This window comes from Mesoplodon mirus, assembly GCF_964341445.2.
Source record: "Mesoplodon mirus genome assembly, chromosome: 11".
NCBI lineage: Eukaryota > Metazoa > Chordata > Mammalia > Artiodactyla > Ziphiidae > Mesoplodon > Mesoplodon mirus.
In genome coordinates this window covers 9,661,042-9,681,235 of record NC_138987.1, presented here as the reverse complement: position 1 = coordinate 9,681,235, position 20,194 = coordinate 9,661,042, and the positions used below count along the sequence as shown (strand labels likewise).

The window sequence follows — 20,194 nt, the reverse complement described above, 5'->3', positions numbered from 1 at the left end:
GCTTGCACAATAGGCATTCAAGAAATTGTTGAATTTGACAGAGCTAAAAAAATAAGTAAAAACATTCATACGGACTGCCACCAAGTTGAATAAGGATATGACCAGGTTGCTGTGGTCATACTCGCAATCAAGATAGGAAGGCGCTGACTGAATGCAACTTAATGAGGAATGCAGACCGTAGAAAGCTGGAGGGAATGTTCTGAAAAACAAATCCTAAAGATTTCCACGTCGCCAATGTATAACAAAAACTTTCCACTGGTTTCTAGCACTATGGTAACTACGGAAAAGTTACAAGCTATATATTTAACAAGGATGTTTTTCGTAATGTTCTTAAAACGAGTTTCCGAGTTTCCGTTGGTAGACCTTGAATTTCAGATACTGATTTAATATATAGCAAAATGCCTTGTTGATGAAAGTATCTATTATGATTAAGATAAATTAGTTTCTAGTAACTTGTGCATTCACATTCTAAATGGTTTATTGTAACTAAAAGCACAGTGTTTTTTTCATGAAGAACAAAAAAGTCCTCTTCCCATCACAGCACCTAACCTTGTCATGCAAATTAAAGTATCTTTTAAAAATTATCCTTCTATTGAAGGTTCCTGCGAACTGGCTACAGTTTATTTTTAAAATATACCAATAGTCTATTGAATCCTGATTTCTCTTTGTAGGTACCTGCTTTAGGAACGCCAAGCATTGATATGGAATGAGGGTATTCAACTGAAACCTCACAGTACACTCTTTCCTCTCAAACACACTTCAAATTTCTTATTTAAAACTTATTAAAAGCCAAGGAGGAAACCATTAAGATACAGTTACAGTAATAATCTCAAATTATAAATCCAAGGTAATTTACAAAACTTGCTTTAAATATTGGTTCCTGGGGGACAGGGGTAGGTGAGGGTATGTGATTATAAAAGGAGAATATGAAGGATGCTTGTGGTGATGGAAATAGTCTGTATTTTGACTGAGTGATGGATACACAAACCTATACATGTAATAAAAGTACACAAAACTAAAAACACACAGACACACACAGGGGTACAACGAAAACTGGGGAAACCCAATAAAACCAGTGGACTGCATCAATGTCAAAATACTGTGTTTGATACTGTATGGTAGTTCTACAAGACATCACCACTGGGGAAACTGGATAAATGGTACAGGGATCTCTCTGTATTATTTCTTAACTGCATGCAAATCTACAATGATCTCAAAAAAATTTTTTTTTAATGTTCCTCTACTTTTCTCAAAAAGTCCATGTTTTAAAACCATCCACATGTGGACCAATTCTCTGATATTTTTCTTCCCATGTAAGAGTAATCTACATAATTAGAAACTTGCCCCTAGAAGCCAAGTTCAGAGACCACAGTGTGAATGCCACCCAAGGAAGCATTTACGTGGAGATATAATAGAGTGAAATTCAGGTAACAGCATGTGCGAGGGGTATACGTATGGCTAACAGAACAAACAATGCTTTTTAAGCAACTGTATAAATCATTCAAGTTTCTTAAAAACATCCTCCTTTAATGCACTGACTTTCATTTTATATTCACACAAAAAACTGTTCATCTGCCTTTTGTTTTGCTATTATTGTAATTAGCCTTCAAAATAGTCTTTCCGAAAACAGATGCACTAATGGTCTAAAAACATATATTGTTTTAACACATAGCAACAGTGTTAATTATAGGGCCATTTTGAGAATTTGATAGGCCTTAAGTATATTTGTATTTGATAATCCTCTCTACTACCAAGCATAATAAAACATATCCACATGACCCATTTAATATAATTAATACAAAAACACAAATATTGAGATGCAGTTGACTGACATAATGTTTTGTCTTGGAAACATTTAATTAGACAGTTACTAATTTCAATTTTGCAATTTTCCTTTTGTATTTTATGGCCAATAATTTTTGAAGGAAAGAGAAAAGGGGCCTGAATAATTTTCAGAGAGTCCTAAAAGTTCATATACCCTATATACTATGCACATAAACTATAATGAATTAAATAGTCCTGACTGATTTTAACATGGTTAAGCAGCATAATTCACTTTTAGAATATGGAATAAGGTGACATATAAGGGGAATTAGTATAATTGATTTAATTATATTATATTAATTTAATAAGAATAAAGCTACAGTGTTGGTCTTCTCAGGCACAGTAGCAAAAACTAACCTGAGCATGTGGGCAGCATTGAAGACCACATCAAACTCCATGCTATCCAGTTCAGCCGCTTTTTTTGCCATCTCAGCTGCTTCTATGAGGCGAGCTTCTTCCAGAAGAAACTGACCTGCAAAGCATGAAGTCAAGTGAGCTGAAAATTGGAAAATAATAATCCTGTGAAACAACTAAAGCTGCTATAGAGAAAAACGTAAGAACAGTGGTAAGGGTGATATGAAGGTAAGATTTATGTGTACCGCGCATCTACGTGCTCATTATTTACTCATATTTTATATACCTTTCCCTTAATTGCAGGGCATCGCAATGTACCTAATCTGGTACATTAACAAATTTTTTTTTCTTAAAAATCCTCCAAAGATTATTGAAGCAAGAAATAAAATGAACAAATTTAAAGATACACTACAGATATGTAAAAATGTTTTTAAAAAGTAAAGCAAAATAAAAAAGACTACGGGGGGGATTTTAGTTTTCTGATGGTCAAAGAGTTTGGGGATTAAGGCCCCATATTAGTTCTTTTGAATCTACAGCTCGGGTGCAATATATTTCAGTAAGTCACCCATCAACTGGTTTAAACATTAGTTGTTTCAGCTATATAAGTCACTATAATCATTATGTTGCATCACTAGTATAAAATTTAATTATTAGCTATAAACCTCTGAGATCCTAAGATGAGAGTTGCTTTGTAGGAAAAAAAGATATGTGACAAATATAACTTGAATTGATTTTAATTACTGATCCTTTAAAACAGTTTTTGTCTCTGATGCACATTCACAAACAGGGCTACCCATATCAAGATATATTTATTTCTTATATTTAAGTAACACTAAAATTATTGGAAGAACATAGGTTGGTTTAGCATTAACTTATAGATTGACTAATAAACATGGAAGAATATTAACAAATACAGATTTCTGAGATTACTTTCAGGTCAGCTTTTCAAGGTTAGAATTATTGCAGATAGAGCCACACAATTCTTCAAAACTGTATCTCGAGAACTGTTATATGATGCTATCCTACAATCATATTGTAAAGGCAAAGAAAACAACATAAAAGTTGGGCCCAATTTTAAGGCTGTAAACATGCAAACAGAGAGAGCAGGCTGCTTTTTCATAGCTAAGGATTTATTAGCAGCAAAAGTAATGATGTTAAAGCCTTGTCTGATACAGATAATCAAATGAAAACCAAATCAAGGGAGGACAGAGATATGCAGAAACCACCCATGCAACTGACAGGCTTATAGAATTGTTTTCTATTTATTATTTCTCTTTGCTTTCACATTCCTGTTTGCTTAAAGTTCAAGACTTTAACAACATGAAAAATAGTTACAAAAATGATTGCAAGTCCTAGGCATACATGGAAACTGAAAAACTTTAAAAATGGGGGGTCCCTCAGGGCTTCCCTGGTGGCGCAGTGGTTGAGAGTCCGCCTGCCGATGCAGGGGACATGGGTTCGTGCCCCGGTCCGGGAAGATCCCACATGCCACGGAGCGGCTGGGCCCGTGAGCCATGGCCGCTGAGCCTGCATGTCTGGAGCCTGCGCTCCACAATGGGAGAGGCCACAACAGTGAGAGGCCCGCGTACTGCAAAAAACAAAAAAAAAAAGGTGGGTCCCTCGCTTACCGTTTATCTACTAAATATTACAAATTGTCTTCTGACCTAAAAGGACCAGTTCTTAAAATACAGGGGAAGTTTTCTGTTTTAAGGATTTATAATAAACTACAGCCACTGCCTGTACTTAACCGTTTCTAAACTTCAACTGGTAAAGAGTGGTGCGTAAAGATAGGCCTAGGATTTTAATCCTACTTTCAGACTGGGAGTTGGAGATCCTTCAGTTCTTTCTACAAAAAGTTTTACATCACTTTCTTAGTTTGTCACCTAACATTTGGTGCCTTTCTCATTTCCCAAAACAAATATAATTGTTGGGTCAGAAAATTATTAAGAAAACAGAGTTGTAAATGGTTATGTTGATAAACAGAAAAACACATTACTTATGAAATTCATGTAGACCCTAACCCTACAGACATGTTGATATGAGATACAATTTAAAGTATATGAGGTTTTAAAAAAAGTAAAACAAAAATTAGACAATCTGTGGCGTACTGAATAATTAACATCCCCTCACATATCTTAGTACAGGATACCAGGCTAAACCCATATTTCAGTTAGCTATACTTATCACAGATTAAAAAAAAATTAAAACATAATATTAGGACTTCCCCGGTGGCGCAGTGGTTAAGAATCCACCTGCCAATGCAGGGCACATGGGTTCCATCCCCGGTCCAGGAAGATCCCACATGCCGTGGAGCAACTAAGCCCGTGCGCCACAACTACTGAGCCTGAGTGCCACAACTACTGCAGCCACGTGCCTAGAGCTCGTGTTCTGCAACAAGAGAAGACACCGCAATGAGAAGCCCGTGTACTGCAACAAAGAGTAGTCCCCACTCGCCGCAACTAGTGAAAGCCTGTGCACAGCAACGAAGACCCAACGCAGCCAAAAATAAATAAACTGATTTTAAAAAACCATAATATTAAGGCCTATTTACCTAACTAAATGTATTAATAAATATACTACTTATGTGATATTTAAACAAAGGATAATGTAGGAATTTATCAATTGTTCTTTTTCCTTTCTAGACAGATATTAATCCTGAAATGTACTCTGTATTAATAGTAGGAAAATACAACAATTAATGGAATAATGAAGGTTATTTTCTTAAAATTTATTACTCCAGATGGTAGAGGGAAAAGGAGATAATATTAGCTCTGGTAAAAAAGAAAGAAGGAAGGGAATGAAATCTATACTGTCCATACAGAAACAGAGACGGACAGTGACAAGAAGTCTGTGTGATGAAGACAATGATACTCAACGGCCTAAGAGGACAGTTGATATGCAATGTCCAGGGCAAAGCCTTGCAAGGTCTATTAATGCCGAACACATCTCTGTGTTCGTCAACAACAAAGAGTAACATTAACTAATTGTGTAAAATCAAATATACAATTTTTAAAATATTTAAAAACATTTCCTTATGGTTTAGGTAAGCTTTGCCACAGAACATAGACTTTGTAAGCAGCTTCCAAGATCACAAAACTACACAAAACACATAATTTCTAGTATTGCAAATGGTGACAGAAAGAATTCCTATATGATCATTTTCTAACAGGGGGATTCAATCATCATATTAACATTCAGAAAAACAATAACACAGCATATTAGTAAGGTATTTGCATAATTCCCTGCACTCTGTTCTCGACAGGCCATAGATCTCAACAGTCCAGGGTTAGTGTGTTGCTATGATAAAGCCATAAAACATTATGGAATGTGAATCATTTGGTATCTCTTTTTAAAGTGAATTTGAAAATCTGAACCAAAGTTGAAAGTATGTTATTATTATGCTGTTTATATAGTAATCGTTTGTTTGAAAGAGGGCCCCAAATTTATGGAAAATAGAGCAATAAGCATTTCAAATATATAGAACCAACGTAAATAAGGAAACAAAGACATACTAGGTTTCTTCTAAATAATTATCCGAAGAGCCTAAATCGATACGTTGTTGGGGGAATAAGAAACAAACAAACAAAAAGATGACCTTAATTGCTCCTCTTCCACCAGCTTCTTCTACTATTGCTCCCACCAGACCCTGGCTCCAGACTCTGAACTACTTCCGCTTCCCTTAGTGTAACCTGCTGCTTCACATCTTTATTTGTCCTGAACCCTCAGCCTCTAAGGTTTCTCTGCCTTGTCCCACCCCAAGCTCCAGGCCCATCTTGCCTACCTCTTGGACATCTTTCATTTTTATGCCCTAAGTCATTTCCTTCTTGGTGAATCCTTCTTTGACCACTTTCCAATAGTGGTAGAACTGCTTATGATTTAAGTTCACTGTACTATGATTTACCATCTAAACTAGAGTACTTAAAAGAGTGAAAGAGAATGGCATTGTCAACTGTGCTATAACGAGGGGGAATAAACCAGAATTGTCCCAATACCGCTGCCCCACTTACAGCATATGTGACCGGCTGTTGATCTCAATCCTCTTGTCTTGATCACTACTGGGAAGTGAACTGTTTTACACAATAAGGCACTGAATCAGTTTTAGGAGAAGTGAGCAATACTAGCAAGTGAGCCAGAGGTGCTCTTCACTGAAGAATATAAAGGTCGACAGTTGCGCCCACCAAGACAGAGACAGATCCTGAAGTTCTGTGGGTAGGAGCTGCTACTGGGGCTCTGAGATTGAGGGTACCTCAGTCTGAGACACAGTGGAGCTAGGACACTGTGAGAAGTGAAAGGTGTTAGAAGAGGAAAGCAACAACACTTGAGAAGAGCAGGCACTTCGGGGAGTCCATCCACACTGGTGGATTCTGTAAGTCCTGAAAGGTTGCCTTTCCCAGTGGTTCCCCAGCTTTAGGGCACATCACAATCACCTGGAGGACTTGATGAACCAGAGAGCTAGGTCCCATCCCTAGAATTTCAGATGCGGCAGGTCTGGGGCAGAGCCTGTGATTAGCAATTTTAAGAAGTTTCCAACTAAAGCTGATGCTGCCAGTCCAGTGCCCACAGTTTGAGAACCAGTTGTCTTATGGGAACAAGAAAATAAATGTTTTGCACCATACTCGGGACTCCATGTCTGGGATTGGGTACCAGTTAGACTGAACTTTTCTGGAAGTCAACTGCATGTGGCATGCCTTTCCTCATATTACAGGCATAATGACCAGGTTACACATACCTGTGTAGCTAGAAATACATGTGTATGAATAAGATATACTCATTACATATAAGTTTACTCTCTCAAACTCGAAATAAGGAGATTTAAGAGTTTTATCCCTCATTTGCAGACTAGATCTCTGAGACATCACTTTTCTTTCAGATATAGTAGACAAACACATTCTTTGTGTTTGATACTTGAGTAGACTTTCAAATAAAGAAACCACAAAAATTTAAGTAAAATACGTTTTGTTCTCCGGGGTGTATTGTGCTACCACACTTTATCATTATTTCTTTGGTTTGTAATTTGTCTTACCCAAGTTAATTACTGTCATTTTATTTCCTTTCTCCAGTCAAAGGGAGAAAAAAACAAGATGAGAAACTGTAAAGAAAGAAAGAAAAAAAGACGTTTGAATAGGAAAAAACAGAAGAGGATATAAAAAGAGAAAGCATTCTCTAGAGGTCCAGATACAAAGAGTGTAAGTCTCCTCACAGGCTAACATGGGAAAAGGGGAAAAGCAGTCAACAGTTTTAGATTCAACTGTTTCAGTATTAAAGGGATACCATTTCTTCTCTGGACAATTCTCTAACTGAACAATTTAAATTACTTGGTAGATTTTTACCAACATATCAATATGACAAGACTGTGAAGATCAATCTTTCATTAATTCCTGGATTTAAAAAGCTGTCTGAAAGGTAGAAATCCATAAAATTGTAAGCTGGCCTTAAGCCGTAGGCTCAAATACTGCTTAAAAGTTCTGCATATAAACTCCCTAGCTTAGTGGAACTGTCACTTCTTACTAAAATACTATGAAAAATTCACTCTTATGATCAATGCTACTAAATTAAGGAGATAAAATGATCTGTAATAAGTGTCATAATGATCCAATTCTCTTTAGTAAAAAATCATTCATATATAGCTTTAAAAATGGTCAAAGGCAAATGAAAATCTTATTTATAAAATAACAGCTAGAACATAGCATTTGCGTTAAAATATTTCCCCTTAGAGACGACATCAGATTAGCAAAATGTATCCAGAATTGTCTTACTTCTACTGATACCACCCTGTCTCAAACCATCTTCTCCCCCGGGATTACAGCAATAACTTCCTAATGGGTCTCCACACTTCTGCCCTTGATTCTACAGGGTATTCTCAGCACAGCAGTCAAAGAGATCCTGTCAGATCCCGTCATTCTACAGTTGACCCAGGGAAAGTGAAAGTCATCACACTGGACTACACTGCCTGATATGACCAGCACGGGGCTCTCCCCCCAACCTCTACATCGGTTCTCTGACCTCATCTCCTTTGTCTTCTATGACTCTCCCTCTTGGTTACTTAATTATATTAGCCCCTTGCTGTTCATCTAACTCACCAGAGTAACAAAGACCCATGCTCCACAGTCTTTTGCCATTCCCTCTACCGGGAATGCTCTTTCCCCAGATATCACAGTGGCTCACTCTCTTACTTCCTGGCACATGGTGGGGGTTTAATAGATTCATATTCAATAGCAGGACTGAATTAACTATTCATATTGCTTCATCTTCCAGAGCAAGCTAGAACCTAGTTAGCCCAGGTCACCAGGCACTTGCCTATTCATAGCCTCTCATCTCACAGTGATTTTCAGGCAGGGCTGCAGTGAATGGCCACACATGCTGGGCACTGCACAATTCTCAAGGGTGCCATTCACAATGATGTCTCTATGAATGTGTCTCTTGGACTTGAGCAATATGGTGGCCGTGGCCATGGTTTTAGAGCTTTGAATTTCCCTCGGAATACAACAAGTGATCCAGACATCAATGAAACCTTCAAAGATATCTTAATTCCAGAACAGTTCAAACTACCTAAGGTGGCTAAAGTTTATTATATTCCATTGTACTATGGAATCACTTGAACGGTTTGGGAAAAAAAGAAACTGTAGGTTAAAGTATCCAACCCAAGATATGTACATTGTGCCTTATATAAACAAGATTTGGGGGATATGAAGATAAATGCAACATTTATCCTTGGAATAGTTCCCATCTAGCAGAGGAAAGAGGAGATTATGGAGATGGTTTAACTAGTTTAACTATAAAATGGATATAAATTTGAAAAGGGGGGTGTGCAAGGTATCAAGCTAAGTGCATGATTTCTGGATGGAGGTGGATTGTTTGGCTTTGTTCAACTTATAATCAAATTTAAATATACATAAAGGGGGCTTCCCTGGTGGTGCAGTGGTTGAGAGTCCGCCTGCCGATGCAGGGGACACGGGTTCGTGCCCCGGTCCGGGAGAATCCCACGTGCCGCGGAGCGGCTGGGCCTGTGGGCCATGGCCACTGAGCCTGTGCGTCAGGAGCATGTGCTCCGCAACGGGAGAGGCCACGACAGTGAGAGGCCCGCGCACCGCAAAAAAAAAAAAAAAAAAATATATATATATATATATATACACATACACATACACATAAAGGGCACAAGTAAGTGAACTTTTACAAAGTGACTATGGTCATATAATCAGAAGCCAGATCAGGAAAAAGAACATTACTAGTATCCAGAAGCAATCTATACCTGAGGGCTTTTTCCAAAGACTCAGATGACTGGAACAAGGAAAAAGCCACAGTGGAGGGATTTGGGCGGACTGCTTTTGGTGACGTCTAACGATAACAAGAAGAGTGGGTACAGTGGGGCTGAGGTGAGCCTTCATGGGCCGCTTCTATTAGGGGAGGTGGGTAATGCATTCCTGGTGAGACAGCGTGGGTGATAACCCAATGGTCAGGACTTAGACAAGCTGTTGAAAAGAGAGTCTGCTGAAGACAGGCCACTTGTTAATGTGTGCTCCTTATGCCTGGGAGAAATAAAATTATGGAGGACCATCTTCTCTCTTGCTTCTTGGAAGGGAAGCTTGCTGAACGTCTGAGTGAGGTATGCTCTCACTCTTCAAACCAATCTCTCTCCCCTGCCCTTCTGTGAGTTTTGCTGCTTTATGTTTTTGTGCGTTGGCTGCCTGAGTTAATAAAAGCTGTGGTTTACTGAGACAGACTCAGTGTGATAAATGTGCCACAGTTACTGGCTAAGAAAACAGGTGGGCCTGGGAAACAAGGAAAAGGACACCCAGTAGATCAACCTGGACTGCTCACTTTGAGGCTGGAAGGCCCTGATCTGTCCCTAAGATCCAGCCAAGAATTTGCCCTGAATTGGACAGGTGGCATGAAAGGTGTCCAGTGCCAAGGGGAGCAGAAGAACAGCAGGCCAGGGCTCTGTGCTCACCTGAAAAGGAGGTCAGGAAGGTGAGCATTGCTTTATTGCATTGATTTCTCCCCTGACTCTTTCCAGAAGGGTTATGAAACTGATGGAGTTATGAAGACTGTCAGATGGGAATGGGAATTAGCGGGGAGCAAGGAGGAGAAGAGAGGAGACTGGGGAGGAGTTGCAGAGATCAGAGAGAGCGGAGGAGCGGGGAAAGGGGCACGGAGGGGGAAGCAACCCAATCCCATTATAAGTTTAAGTAATACATAGATTCAATAGAGATCAAGGGTGCTTCATCAAGAATGAGACATTCATGTTAAGACTTGAAACAATCTGAGTTTCATCACCTAAAGATGAAGAGAAAGACATAACTAAATGAGGGGTACAACCTAATCAAAGACAGAGGTAAGCAGCCTCACTTTGTTCTGGGATATTGTGTAACCTGAGACAAAGCAGCTGTAAGGAAAGAGATGAGGCAGACAGAGGACTCAAACGCACACACTGAAGTCACTACAGAAAGGAACATGCCTCTGAGACTAAGTTAAGGCAGGTGGTAATGAGAATGGAGAGAGGTGGTCAAAGAGCTTACATCCTCTTCCTAAGAGGAGCTCAGAGTCTTCTCACTGTGCTCCACACCATCTCTAAGGGCTTTGTGGAGGTATTCACTTACAGATGCATCCGAAGGCATGGAGGAGTCAATGGCAGGGTATACGAACGTAACTTTGGGAACCATTGTTTTAATTAAGCAGAAGCAGAATGCAAACAAGAATCTCCCAAGTGCATTCGGTCACTAAAATCAAATAGCTAAGACTGGAAAAACAGTCCCTGTCTCTGTCTCTTTCCTCCCCACCCTCTCTTTCCCTGTTCCCAATTACTTGTAACTTATAATCTTCTTTCTTCTTATAAGCAATTATTCCCTTTCCCTCTGGTCCTCTCTGCACGTTGACAGGTAAGGATTTATTCTTCTTCTTAATTCCTAGGTTCTTATTCTGTCTCCTCTTCCCCTAATTTCTGTCCCTTATTTATATATCTTATTCAAAAATTTTTCTATACAATTCATTCATTCCAGGACATTAGTATGGTTTCCACTATAATTTTAAAAGAATAAATGGCCATTATTACAATTTACTGAGCATTTATTACATGCCAGTTATTTTATGAAATTGCAAGTGAACCCTCACAACTTGAGTCAGTAGCAATCATCTCCAGATTAAGAAACTGAGCAGCAGAGAGGCTAGGGGAAGGTGGAACATGCTCAAGGAGATAATCAGCAGTAGGGCTGGGTGTGCCTCATTCCAAAATCCATGATCTGCTGTCCAAAATCCAGTGCATTTTCTGCGCCCTAATCCAAAACTTAATTCAGTTCTCGTCATCTTGCTTTTATAGCTTTTTGAGTCCTATACAAAATCTTCAAAAGAATATATGTAAATTGTTGCTATGGTCTGAATGTCTGTGCCTTCCTCCCATTCATATGCTGAAATCCTAGCCCCCAAAGTGATGGTATGTGGAAGTGGGGCCTTTGAGAGGTGCTTAGCTCATGAGGGTGGGGCCCTCATAAATGGGATCAGTGCCCACATAAAAGAGACTCGGAGAGCTCCCTTTTCCTTTCCACCACAGCAGAACACAGAGAGAGGATGGCTGTAAATGAGGAAGCGGGCCTCACCAGCACCAAATCGACCTGAGCATGATCTTGGGCCTTTCAGCCTCCAGAACTGTGAGGAATACATTTCTGTTGTTCCTAAGCCATGTAGTTTATGGTATTTTGTTATAGCAGCCCTAGTGGACTAAGACAAGAACTTAACTGTACCTTTTTCTTAGCAAAACAAAATTTGGTCAGCAATGATTTAAACAAGGTAGATCCTATTCCCGTGCAAAAAATGGAAGCAGAGATAAGAAAAGGAAAGAGTAGAATCAACTGAAAGCCAGTCTATCCTCCCTTAGTCATTCTTTTATTGAACAAAATATTGACGGACCACCTGCTTCGTGTGAGGTATTGTGTTCAGTGCTGGAGAAAGACCACCTGGTTATTTTCAAGATTCTCTGGTTTTGAGCCTCAGGTTCCTCACTTTTTAAACAAGGATAACCTCAGTGTTATCAGAAGGAATAAACAAGGCAGCATGAATAAAACTGCCCAGGGTGGGGGTTGGCGCCTTGCCTCCTGTCTTTTCTCTTCACTCCCCTCTGCTTCAGCTCCTTCCCTCCATCTGCCCCTTTCAGGCTCTTTCTCTGCCTGGAGGACCTCCAGCTGGCCTTCCTTCCTGAGGCTTTCCAGTACATGATTATGAGAGCTCCGTGGGTCTCTCCACCAGCAGTCCTCCAAAATCTTAGCATTCTGGATCTGTGTCACATTTGAAGACCCACCAGGCTCATATTTCCTAATAGTAAAACTTTGAAAGCACCAGGCAAACCATAAAAATATCATGGGCTGGAGAGCAGACAAGGTTCAAATCCTTGCTCTTCCAAGTTACTATGCGTAAGGGCCTTCGACATGTCACTTACACTCTTGATACCTTAAAGCTTGCATCTGTAAAACAGGGATAACGTTACTTTGATCTAACAGGGTTAGATTACTGGAGTGACAAACTGTGCATAAAAGCACCCAGCACTGGGTCAGAAATGTAACTGTTTGACACTGAGATTCCATAATAAGTGTACTAGCATTAATGGATACATATGTGCCTGGCATGACACTAAGCACTTTCCTTTATGTAAATTCTGAAAACTCTGGAGTTAGGCCATGCCATATTACTTGAATTGATTTAATCATTCTAGTACTGTGAGGCATCTTATAATCCTTGTATATTTTATAACAATAGTATTCATTTCTTTTTTGAAATATAATAAATATAATAAAACTTGGTGGGTGCTATGGTCTAAATGTTGAAATCTTAACTCCCAAGGTGAGGGTATTAGTACGTAGGGCCTTTGGATGGTGATTAGGTCACGAGGGCTCTGAGATTTGTGTTCTCATAAAAGAGGCCTCAGAGAGCTCCCTCATTTCTTCCACCGTGCAAGTATACAAGGGGAAATCTGCAACCCAGAAGAGGGCCCTCACCGGACCATGCTGGCACCCTGATCTCAGAATTCCAGCTTCCAGAACTGTGAGAAATAAAGTTCTGTTGTTTATAAGCCACTCAGTCTGTGGTATTTTGTTACAGCAGCCTGAACGGACTAAGACAGTGAGTCAGACCTATGTCATTTTGGAATCTCAGAAGCATGGTATTATGAACATCTTCCATATGGGGAAAGGGGAGCGCGAAGAGGTAAAAACATTTGCTTACAGCTGTACTACTAACAAGTGGCCATTTGTATGACAGTGGTGCCAGGCTGCATAATGCCTGATTGCTATCACCATAATGATTGGTGATTGGTTTTTATTTTTTATTTATTTTTATTTTTATTTATTTTTATTATTTTTTGTTCTGCAGTATGTGGGTCTCTCACTGTTGTGGCCTCTCCCATTGCGGAGCACAGGCTCCGGACGCGCAGGCTCGGCGGCCATGGCTCACGGGCCCAGCCGCTCCATGGCATGTGGGATCTTCCTGGACCGGGGCATGAACCCATGTCCCCTGCATCGGCAGGCGGACTCTCAAACCACTGCGCCACCAGCAAAGCCCTGAGTTGGTTTTTAAATGTGTTTTATGAAAAATGCTTATAAGGCTCAAGTATACACTGCATAGGGGTTATAGATTGATATACTATGTACTTAATATATTAAGAGTTTTAGTTGTACTGTGAAAACTAAAATTTTATATAAAGTGTTTATATTTTAAGTAGTATTTTATATTATATTTTCTGTAAAAGGTTTTTGGAAATGAAATTTAAAAGGCCAATAAGTAGTAGATTCAAAATAATAAATATTATATGTATACACAATTCTTACTTATTCTCCTTCCTGAAAAGAAAATTCAGATAGAACCAAGAATGGAATATTCATCGTAAATGCATGAATTCCATAAAGACTTCTCCCTCTTATTTTCAAGTCTTTTATGGCTTCAGAATAAAAAGGTAAAAAACAACAGAAGAACAAAGACTGCCTCATCATTCACTGAAGCTTGGACCTTAAATGAGTTGTCCATGTTTGACAAGATAAATAGAAATAGTCTTCTACCTCTAAATGTCCCGAATGATAATAAAAGGTGAGTGATTCCCAACTTTCAGTGTATCTGATACATACTGTATCATCCACCAATAAAGCATCCATGGATGTAAAATATCTGTGTTCATCTCTTACACTGACATAGAGCTGATGACAGTGCAACACAGCAGTCAGGAGTGTTCTGGTTCAAATGCTGCCTCTATACTAAGTGGCATTGAAATCTTAGATAATCTACCTTACAGCTTGATGACCTCACCTTCCTCATTGTAAAATGGAGACAGGTAACTTCATCACCTGGCTTTTGTGGGGATTAAATGCGAATTTCTCAGGACACAAGAACACTTAGTAAATGTTTGTACTGTTATTATATTTGATGAATTCATCATGTAAATACAGTATTTAATAGAGAATTCAGACAAGATGCCTTGCTCTACTTTTTATTCCTTTCTCACTTAATTTTTGTCTTAAGTTTTACATGTTGAGTTCTGTTAAATAATTTTTGGATAATTATTTGGTTACTATAATAATTTTCCTATCTTTTCTACAGACTATCTGAGCAATAGATTAAGATGCTTGTACTTTCACATTTTGCTAAAGAATTTAGTCCTTCCAAAACTAATATGCTCATTAAAGAAAACATAAAATAGAAAACATTAAGCCTGCCCCCTGCCAAAAAAAAATTGACTGTAAAAGTCCAAAAAGCTAAAATATCCATCTTAACACTGTTTACTTGTTTTACTTTGCTTTTTTAATGATATAGCTATTTTGTATAATTTAACCATTCTTCACGTACCATAACATAGATAGTTGCCTCTGTTATTATTATTCTTTATAAATTTAACCTAGGGTTTATAATATTTCCTCAAAAAGGGATAACCATAATTTATTTAATTATTTTCCTTCTTGGGGCATTTAGATGCTTTTTAAATTTTTGCCTCTAATAAATAGCAATGCTGTGCTCTGATTACTATCTTTGTTGATAAATGTAGAAAAAAATTATAATTTCTTAAGATATATTACCAAGAGAAGAATTACTGAGAATAAGTGCTAGAGCAGCTGAAAAGAATTCATTGAATTCTTTACTTGAATTTGAATTTCTTTGATTTCTAATGAAATTGTATGTTTACCTATCTTTTAAAACCTATTGTATTTCTTCTTTTGAGAATTGTTTGTCTGTAACCCTTGGTCTTTGTATTCTATTTTCCTCATAGTTTTATAGAGTTTCTCATGTCTTAAGTAGTCTGATCTTTTAGCTTTTGCTTTTAAGGAAATTATTTCCTATCACTTTACTGTTTATCCTTTAACTATATCCCTTTTTTTTGCAACAAATTAATCATTTAATTTCCCCTTCATTTTTGGCTTGTAAGCTTAGCTAATCCCTTCCCTATTTCTTCCCATTTTACTCATGGGAAAGTTTTAACTCTAAACGTCTCTGGAAAGTATCTCATATAAAATACACACAGGTAGGAAGGTTAAATTAAATTACTAAACACATTGTTATAAGAGGGAATTTAAAAATAAAAAATCCTAGGCAAGAAGTGAAATAGTTTGGAACAACATTTAGAAAAATCCAATTCTAATTATACACCTGTAAACTGCCTGTATTGTCCTTGGAGCAATAAAAGCACACAAAGCACTGATATTTTAGCAAAATGTTTTCATCCTAAGCATTGAATATAACTGGAATCTCAGTGTAATTTTTGCAAAGGCCAAAAATATATTTTCATTTTTAATCAAGGAAATACCACTATTTAGTTCATTATTTAATTTTTAAAATTACTCTAACAATTTCTGAAGTGATTAGAAATGAAATGTTACAACCAACCTCAGTTCACTGCCATATTCTATTTTAATTACAAACAATAAAAACCATAGGCCTCTCACCAATTCAACCCATTACATAGTTTTCAAGCTGCTTCTTCTAGTGTTCACTGATGAAATGTCAAACCCAATATTTTAACCATTTTCTCCAGTAACTACTTTTTTAAATGAAATGTAATATATATAAACCATACTGAAGAAAAACCGACTACAACATTAACAGAAAGTTCTGGACTTAAAAAGTTGAAAGAGCTGGATTTTCAAGTTCTTCTCCCACTACAGACATATGTTGAAAATGTCGGATCTGGAGAGTCACTTGAAAATTCTGAACTTCTATTATCTTAGTCAAATGTATTGGGATCCATTCCTACCTCACAGGGGTTAGATAATGACCAAAGAAGATCAGGGTCTGAAAACACTGGGTTAGATCATAAATTGTTTGATAAATGTAGTAAGAAGTTTTCAGGATTCTAATCTTGTTGATAGTGATGTCTCTACAAAAGAATACAGATAATTATAGTTTTAAAAAGTCCACACTTCTCTGTGGGCCCAAGATGGAAAATGACCACCTCTCATAATTTGGAGTTCCTCAGTTTGGAGGTACATTCTATGTATCTTCTCTTAGCATCTAACTATGGTCCTAGTTCGGTCCTTAAACTATTCTCCAGACACATGCCGTGCCTTCTGCCTCAAGCATTTTCTCTGCTTTAATGTTCTTTATTGCAACCCCTCAGTTCTACACTTTTGTTTGGAGAACTCCTACTCATCATTTAAATACAGCTTACATGCACTAGCACGGCTCTCCTGCACCCCAGCCACCCGGGTCAAGGCCCCTTAGTGGATACTGTGTCTCCTTTTAAAAATGAATTGTAATTGTAATTAAATCATTATTTTTATAATTTGTGCCTCCCTCTTCAGTTTGCAGTCTACATTGGAGCCTGTCTGGTTCCCTGTGGTATCTCTATGAAACTGAGTAGAATCCTGTGGCTCCCCACCCCAATTCCCACCCAAGTACAAAGGTCCTTCCATGTCCCCTGCCTCTTGTTTGTAGAAAAGCTGAAGTTTCCCAAGCCTCCCTGAGTCACAAAAGAGCAGGCTCAAGTAGTTAATGATAAGGACAATAGCGTCACAGAATCTTTCAGTGTCTGATGCACATTCCTGAGGTGTTTTACAAATACTATAATTACTACCAGAGGGGAAAAAGCTAACTGCATGATGACCAGATTGTAGCCATGACATAAGCTGCTCCATCCTGAGCAGTACTGAATCTATGAGTAGCACAAATGGCCTCAAGTGAATGGGATTAACACTGTTGCTCATAATAATCTATATCTTTGTGGGCATCAAAATAATTGTAGCTTGCTGTGTCCATATATGTAAGCAGGCTAAATTGTCTAGCCTGCTAAATTGCTGACAAACTAAAATTGTCAGCAAAGAGATGCTACAGAGCCAGGTCAACATCTTCTACTCTGAGAATATGGTGCCCTGTGTCAGCATGCAGAAGTTATAGAAGATGGACCTTCATCCCTAATCCCACAAAAATGGAATGATGTCTGACAAATGGGGATTTGTAAGAGCTCTTTTGCCCCTTTCCTGTTTATCTATTTCTGTTCCCCTTAAACCTTAATTATAGAAACGAGATCACTAAGTAACATTTAACCTAACTCCTGACTTATGCTCTACTGAATGTGCACAATATCTTGCCTAACCTGTTGATTCTTTCCCTAAATTAAAAGAAGTAGGAATCAACAATTATGTAGTTAAAGAATGACTAGCTTTCCACCCCCAGCAGCTCCCTTAGCGATGCTGCAGTCAGTCCACATGGGCAAGATAACATCTGAAGAAAGATCATGAGGAGTCAGCCAGCCTGCCCGCAGTGGAAAACGATGCAGAGCTTGACTTTCTGTCTTGATGATTCACTGACATTTTTCCCTTTAAAAACTGGCATGGCTGAGCAGAATCTTCAGAGTTAGTTTTGGGACATGAGTCCACCTTCTCCCCAGATTGCCGGCCTTCTGATTAAAGCAACTTTTCCTTTCTACCAATACTTGCCTCTTGAGTATTGGCTTTTGAGCAGCGAGCAGCTAGACCTGAGTTTGGTAACACTTACATCTAGTATAGTGCTTGCTAAATACTGAACTGGAGGAAGATCAGGACTTGTCACTATTGTTGGAAATGAACATCACCCAGAGAGAGGATCAATAATGAAGAAAAAGACAATAAAGTCTTTGCTCTTAGAAACATATGGTTAAGAGGTAGATGGGAAAAGAAGAACCATCCAACATCTACATAAAAGAGTACTTCTCATTATCATTTGTCACAACCTGCTCCCTTTTAACTTTTTATCTTTTGGTGCTTAATATCTAATGACTGTCCATCTGCCCCAGATTTAATCATAGTAGGTACCTTATAACAAATATGTATTGGTTTTAGTTGTTTCGGTCTATATCAAATTTACTACTATGCAAATAAAGAAAAGATTTATAATATATTCTTTCTGAAAAAATGGTTTTTCCAGTAATTCTTTAAAAAACAAAGGAAAGGGCTTCCCTGGTGGTGCAGTGGTTGAGAGTCTGCCTGCCGATGCAGGGGACACGGGTTCGTGCCCTGGTCCGGAAAGATCCCACATGCCGGGGAGCGGATATGCCTGTGGGCCATGGCCGCTGAGCTTGCGCGTCCGGAACCTGTGCTCCGCAACGGGAGAGGCCACAACGGTGAGAGGCCCGCGTACCGCAAAAAACAAAAAACAAAACAACAACAACAAAAAAAAACCCAAAGGAAGACAAAGAGACAAGGAGGGACTTGTCTTGACTTTCATTCTTTTGGAAGAAGCTTTCTACTGTAGCCAAAAGGAAATTCATGGAGAATCCCTTGTAAAACAGGCCCACATGAGACATCAGGGCACCAAATGTTCACCTCTGACATTTATAAATTAAATTCTGTAAAGACTAGACAGGATTTGTTTTTTATGGACATGGGAGTACACTGTAAGCTTGATGAGATATGAATACAACATTATACTATTACTGATAGCATAGTTTGAAACCTATTTTTTATACATTCCTTAAAATTTTTGACGAAAGACCAGTGAGAAATTAAGTATATATTAGACACAACACGAAATATGAGTTGGAAAACATTATGGAAGCCCACATCAACCCTTTCACTTTACAGATGGGGAATCTTAATCCCAGAGACTATAGGTACCACAGAGGCCTACATTTAACCAACTTTTTTTTTTTTTTTTTGCGGTACACAGGCCTCTCACTGTTGTGGCCTCTCCCGTTGCGGAGCACAGGCTCCGGACGCGCAGGCTCAGCGGCCACGGCTCACGGGCCCGGCCGCTCCGCGGCATGCGGGATCCTCCCAGACCGGGGCACAAACCCGCGTCCCCTGCATCGGCAGGCGGACGCTCAACTACCGCGCCACCAGGGAAGCCCTTAACCAACTTATTAAACCAGTTTTAAAAACCTGCCTCGCTTTCTTTCTTGCAAGCCAACATGAAGAAAAAATGGCAATCTCTAATGCAATCCCTTCTTCCAAGACATAAAACTAGTGGATTCAAAACAAAAATAACTAATAGTACTTTTAAATACTGCCTTCTAATTGCCATTGCAGCCAGTATAAATTTCTGTAATTTCCTGTCTATTCCCAACTGAATGGCATATTCCAAGTCACTTGTATCAGCAACAAGCAAATGAAAAGCATACAATCACCCAGCAGAGTAAATTTCCAATAGAACAAAACTCACTGACTCTGGCATTTTCATTGACATTTGCAAAAACATTAAAAAAAAAAAAAAAAAGACTCAAAACCACATTTACCATTTCACTTACATTACATAAACATTCATTTAACATTGACATTTCATTTAAACATTTATTTTTAAGCTGAAGAAGTGTTACTATTCATTCAATCCATGGGCTATAAATACCCTAAGAATATCCATAACCAGTAAGTTGGAGAAGAACTGATATAAAAATCATAGTATGCATCTTCTTGGACAAAGAGTAAAACAAATTCTAACGGAACAAACTTTCAGTCAGTTTTGGAACCTCCATCCAATTCTAAAATTAAGAATATATCTGAGCTCAACATTTATTGCACATTACTGTGACATGGCAATATGCTAGATATGGATGGTGCAAACAATGGAAAATACGTCTTCC

General features: G+C 38.5%; 1 protein-coding gene across 7 annotated transcripts in view; it reads right to left on the bottom strand.

Annotated features, from left to right (window-relative positions):
• The window catches only part of TMTC2 (transmembrane O-mannosyltransferase targeting cadherins 2), a 537,933-nt gene that overhangs the window by 184,839 nt on the left and 332,900 nt on the right, over window positions 1-20,194 (bottom strand). For all 7 annotated transcript variants that reach the window (XR_014295268.1, XM_082635122.1, XM_082635123.1 and 4 more), the window contains one exon: window positions 2,182-2,296. Coding sequence is in view for 6 of the 7 variants with exons in the window: in XM_082635122.1 (XP_082491248.1) it covers window positions 2,182-2,296 (115 nt within the window). In the remaining variant the exon portion in view is untranslated. The remainder of the gene's footprint in view (window positions 1-2,181; window positions 2,297-20,194) is intronic.